Source organism: Pteropus alecto, unplaced genomic scaffold, assembly GCF_000325575.1.
Source record: "Pteropus alecto unplaced genomic scaffold, ASM32557v1 scaffold79, whole genome shotgun sequence".
NCBI classification, from domain to species: domain Eukaryota; kingdom Metazoa; phylum Chordata; class Mammalia; order Chiroptera; family Pteropodidae; genus Pteropus; species Pteropus alecto.
In genome coordinates, this window is record NW_006494612.1 from 4432249 (window position 1) to 4438248 (window position 6000).

General features: G+C 36.8%; 1 protein-coding gene across 5 annotated transcripts in view; it reads left to right on the forward strand.

Annotated features, from left to right (window-relative positions):
• Positions 1-6000, forward strand: part of AFG1L (AFG1 like ATPase) — a 168560-nt gene that overhangs the window by 56337 nt on the left and 106223 nt on the right. For 4 of the 5 annotated variants that reach the window (XM_025042398.1, XM_025042400.1, XM_006926054.3 and 1 more), the window contains exon 3: positions 4058-4109. The exons of the other annotated variant lie outside the window; for it this stretch is intronic. In XM_025042398.1, coding sequence (XP_024898166.1) covers positions 4058-4109 — 52 coding nt within the window. The remainder of the gene's footprint in view (positions 1-4057; positions 4110-6000) is intronic. 5 annotated transcript variants of the gene reach the window in all.

Here is a 6000-nt window from a genome sequence, read left to right on the forward strand (position 1 = left end):
ATGTTCTTGAATGTATTCTCGATTTGTTTGGTATAGTTTTAGTTATGAAATATCTGGAGTGTACATTAGTGCTGTTCAGATCTTTAAGAAGGGTATGTCAAAGGGTGAATGCTTCTTTATTCATGGTCCATAGGCTTGAATGGAAACGGGTATCAGTAAGCACATGAAGTGTGCAGTCTTTATCGTGAGTGAGTGGGTCTCGTGATTAGGCATGCAGAAGTGGGCAGCGAGCCCACTTGATAGATAAGAAAATAGTGGGTTGTAGAGTTGATGTGGCTCACCCAGAGTCACACAGCTAATAAGTAGTAGAACAAGAATTTGTACCAGGTCTTTTGGGTTCAACTGTAGTACTCTTCCGCTGTATCCTTTATGCTTAACAGGTGGGTGGTAAGTTACCACTATCTTCTGACATCCTCCTTTTTACCATCTGCACAATCTACAATGCAGTGTCACTGGAGTCATCAAAAACCCATTAGAGAAGGTGTCATCATCCTCTTTTACAAATTTCCTGAGATACAAGTACCATGACAAATCTTACACTGGTTGCTAGAGAAATTAATTCACAATCATATTTCCAAGTCTTTGTCTTATGTTTGTTTTTTGCATTTTAGGTGTTGGGCACATATCAGAGTCTTGGCAGGAAACAGTTCACAACAAATGTTTCAAATAAGAACTTAACCAAGAGACCACTTAGAGAGTCATGGGGCAGGGCAGGCCTAGGGCAGCAAATAAGGCTTGGAGAGGGGAAGGAGGAGCCTGGAGAGAGCTGGAGCTGTGGCATGAGGACCTGATGGTCCTGGAGGGATGCAGCTCTGCCAGAGACACAGCACCAAAGCGGGGAGTAGTAGGAGAGAATGACCCGGATTGCCCTCCATCCCCTCCATTCTATCTCCTACAGGTAGTGCCTCCTAGGGGCTGAGCTCAGCCAGCATCCAGCCAGCAAGCCAGCCAGCATCCTGGGGTCCAGGGCAAGGAGGAGGAGGCATCTCAGGGAGGGGAGGAGCTCTTGGAGAAGAATACCAGCACCGAGGACCCGTGCCAGGGAGGAGTTCTCTGAGACATAAGAAAAAATTACAGGAAATTAAGAAAGGAAATTTAATGGAACTGAAAAATAGGGTAAATTGTGAGGAAATGTAAATTAAGAGCATGTAAATGATGTGGGTTCCTGTGTAAGTTAGTCATTTAGAAAAAATGCATGAAACTAACTTTCCTTGAATTCACTATGAATAAAGAATTTTAAAATTTCTTAAGGACCTGTTCTACAGCTTTCTAAATAGTCTTACTGTTCTCTATTTAATCTTCTGATTATCTCTTTAAAATATGGATTTTCAAATCCCTTGAAATAATTTCAGTAATTCTTGGAAGACTGAAATTTTGTTAGGAGAAAACTGGTTTGCCTCTGCAAGTGAAAATACTTGAGAATATATATTGTTTAGATAGATGATATTTAACATCATCAGAAGACTATCTGTTTTGTTTATCAATTTCTTAATAGCAAAAAAAGTAAAAAAAGTTAGAGTAAAATATTCATCTTAAACAGTATTTATGTCATACCAAGTGTCTGTGATCTCAGATGTTGGAGGATCTTCTCCTTTAGTACTCTCTAACAATATTTCTTTATCATCTTCTAAATATTACTATAAAATACAATATAATATAATATGAATTATATATGTTATAATGTAATACAATATTTGTCAAAGTGCTCTTTCAAAAATAAATTATGTTTGAGTGAGTAAAATATAATAGGACCCTGAGTGCCTTTTTTTTTTCTTTTTGCAGCATTGGGTTCTCTGTCATCTTTTATCCTCATCTTTGTTAATTTTTTTTGACTTGAACTCTATTCTGCATCTATTGATTACATCATGTGAACAGTACTAGAGTAGGCCCTAGACTATTTACGCAAAATGTGTTGTGAAGAATTATGAATTGCTGTGACACTGTCAGTTACCTAATAAAGAATGTTGCTTTTGGAAGATTTCTAATATGTAGGACATACTTAGAGTTTATTAGGTTGCATGTAAGTTTTCCAATTCAAAGCTGTTCTAAAATTGTTTAAGAGCATAATACCTTTTTAATACAAGAATGGTTCATATACAATATTAAAACAAGACAAATTAAGAGGTGTTGGCAGGAGTGGAATCTGTTTTCGGCTGGGATCTAAGAGTAGATGGAAAGCTAATGTGCAGAGGGACACAGGGAAGGCACCCATCGGGTACCATCAAAGCAAAGTGCATCCTTCTGTCTACGCCATGGTGAAGGTTCTTCTGGAAGAAGCATACTGGAGTCGGGGGCTGGATTTTGTAGAGAAAGCTAAGAGGAACAGAAAAGCAAGAGAGATTTCTAAGGCAGGTTGGAGTGTATCCACATATTAAAAAGCAAAAGCATTATGTACTAGATACTGAAGTCTAGCTTTTGACAGTGTTCTCTGCCAAAATATTGACTACTCTGGTTGGCGCTAAGTGCCATAATCTTTCTGCATTTACCCTCTGAATCCTCTGTTCTGGCTTACCTTGGTTGTTGCACAGGTGTCTTAAGAACTGCTGCAGAGTTTGAAAGTTTTTCTTCTAATTTTTTTTTTCAAAATTCAAGATGATTATTTGGGTTGATAATAATATTGGGTAAAGAGAATTTCCCTTTCGTTTTTTTCCCTGGAGCCCTCTATCCTCCTGTTTCTGAACTTGATTTCTTTCTTGACTCGCTGCGCAGCTGCAGTCCCGGAGTAACCCTCCATCTTATCGGGGCTTCCTTCCCTGGATCCTTTGTGTTTTGTGGAACCTGGGTGTTCCTCTTTCTGTTGCGGAGGTTTTTTGAAACCCTGTTTGTATGGAATGCCAATTTTCCTGTTTTCACACTCAGTGGCTAGATCAGATAGATTAAGTAGGAAATCATTATCCCTCAAATTTCATTCAAGTCTTTATCTGTTGTTTGTGACCTGTTCAACCCCTGCCCCCACTGCCACCTCTTTCTATCTCTGGCGTCTGAAATTTCAGGATTGTGACTTGTTATGGATCTTATTTCTCTCATTATGTTGGATACTTAGTCTGTTATTCCAACCTAGACTTCAAGTCCTTCAGTTCTGAGAAAAATCTTTGCCTTATTATTATTTTTTTTTTCTGTTTTCTCTTTCTGGAATTCCTTTTTGTCAGATGTTGGACTTCCTGAATTAATCTTGTAATTTTCTTATATTTTTCATTGTTTATTGTTGCTGGTTATGTGTTGTCTTTTTGGAACATTTCCTCAAGCTTCTAATCCTTTTTCAGAAATTTTATTTCTGCTACCATATTTTAAATTTCAGAGTGCTCTCTTGTTCTTGATGTTCTTTTTTTTTTAATTGCATTTTGTTCTTTATACTTTTAATAGCTTCTCTTATTTTTCCTAGCATATTAATTATATTGTTTACAGTTTTATTTCTGAAGATTCCTTTTGCTCTCTCTGTTTTGTCTCTGTTTCCTGTTTTTTTCCCCCTGTATATTTACTCTGGTTTCCAACTTTCCTCTTGGAAGATTTTTCCCCCCAAATCTGTTGATTCTTGGCTGTCAATTTGTTTTAGTATCTTTTCAAATATTAATAAGCTGATTCAAAGGCCCATCTCAGGTTCGTTGACTGGTGTGCTTTTCTATAAGGTGAGCTGGTAGGGAATCAGCTCTTTCTGTGGAAGAAACCCATACATAAGTAAGTGCCTTTGGGCATTTTTTTTTTTTTTCCTGTAGACCATTCAGTTTCTCCAGAAAAATTCTTCTACTCTATTGCTTAATTAGAATGAGCTAGGCTGCCATTGTTTGGGGAACCAGTTTGGGAAAAGAGGAAGATTACATGGTTAGCAGATGGTGTAGCCAAGGGGATGGAGACTTAAGTTGTGTGGCTTAGGAGCTCTTGCCTCCTGTGTTGAAACCTAAGTTGGGCTTCCCAGCCTTTTACTTCACGTTTTTTGTATTTACTGTGTACAGTAGCCCCTTTTAGTCCTGTATATATTATAGAACAGTTAGGAACACTATGTATATGATGATGTAATTATTTCCGTGTTAGAGATTCATAATTTGTTCTTAATTTGCAGCTTTTTTCAAGGAGCAAACCTCCAAAGGGCCTGTATGTTTATGGAGATGTTGGTAAGTGTGTTAAAACAAATATAAGGTGGTACAAACAGAAAGTTTCCCAGCTTTCGCTAAGGGATAACTTTTATATCCATCTTTCAATCCACTACCAGCAAGAGAATAGGATGAGGTGAGGTAAAATAAGGGGAGGGGAGGGGAGGGTGGTTATATTCATTTGCTCTTTTACTTCTCATAGGGTGTGCCTGTAGTTTAAGGCAGTATTAGTTAACATGTTAGGGTGCAAACATTATTTACTGTATAAAGTGAGTTGATTTGGGGAAGGAAATCATCTCTAGATAGGTTATTAGATCATTTAGAATCTTGTTGCCTAATGCTGTTTGACTCAGCTTAATACCTTATTTTAAAAAACTGTCCTTTTTCACTTTAATTTCCACTAATGTTTCTACTCACAATCTAAGCCCTTACCCTCAATTTAGTTATTAGTGGGTACTCTTAATGCAAGAGTGGTAACAGTTCCTTGGTCTCCCATTTCTATATATTGGGCACAAAGATTCACATTCTTTGAAACTTTCTGAGCTGTTGCTTACTTTCTAGATTTTCCTAAATAAATGAATGTCTTTCTTCTTCCCTGACCTCATTCTTGCCAAAATTGTCTGTTTTCTGCTTTTGATTTCCAAATCTAATCTTCTAGTCCTAAACCTCTCCCCGGTTATCCACATTCACTGATGTCATGAAGGTGGCTGCTCTTACTTTACCTGGCCTTATTACTTGCCAATCATTTCTTATATTAGCATACTCAAAACTCACATTTACGTGTAACGAGATTGATTTTGGTCCTAGACTAATAAACAAGTTCCAAGCTCCCCTATAGCCATAACAAATTTGCATTATGAGGGAGTGGTGACAGAAGTTATTAGTAATATTTTTAGGACAAGAATTAAAATAGGAGTTGAATAAGTAGTTATAGTGCCTTAAACATAAAACTTTAAGGGTTTATCTTCTCATCTTTAAGAAGAGGGCCCTCCCTCTTTTTCTGATTTGTTCACGAATGCCACTAAATTCCTGTTTTACATTTACAGATTTAGCAAACCTAATAAAAAGAGAATTGTTTAGTTTATAAAAGTGAATGACAGAGATTGCCCATAAAATTCTTCAAGTTCTTGAAACTTACAGGTTTAAAAAATGTGAAAGAAGCTCAGAATATTCTGTTTCTTAGTTCATTGGCTAATTGGTATTTTTGAGACCTGTATGTGCTTGCTTCATAGATAGAAAGCATTTTAGATCAGGTGCTTGATTAGTTTTATATGTCTGCATCTTTGGGGATGGCCCGCAGATCTCATCCTGTTGTCAGATCTCATTCTTTGCCTCTTTGTAAACATGCACTTCCTATACCTTCACTTTTGTGTTCAGTCATAGCTTAAAGCAACATCTTTATTTCGCCTCTTACCTTAACCACTTAACCATAAATGGAGGTGGTTAGTAAAGCACAACTTCTGCTTCTGCAAAAGGACTTAAAAAACCCATGAAAGTTGTTGGGTTTTAGAGTTTGAAAAATTCAACCATATTCTAACTAATTGAAGAGAAGTACAATAAATATAATTCATCTGAATGCTTGAAAGAATTAGAAAAGATACGATAACATAGGGTGTTTTCATAGGCTGGGTGCGTGGCAACCTTTGGTTAAGAATAGCTTTATAATGTAGAGAGCGGAAGAGACAGGAATTCTGAAATAGGAAGTGAGATGAATGTTTTGGTGGCTACTCAGTTTAGTTTAGAATACTTACAAATAGGTAATAAAAGAGAGATCAAATTCTCATTTTCGGAGGCTCTCTGACTGGGAGGATAGCCTCAGAGTGCCTTCACAAGCTCTTATTTTATTTTTATTTTTAATTTTTTTTACTATTTTTCTTTTTTTAGATTTGGGAAACAAGTTTTTCAATTTTAA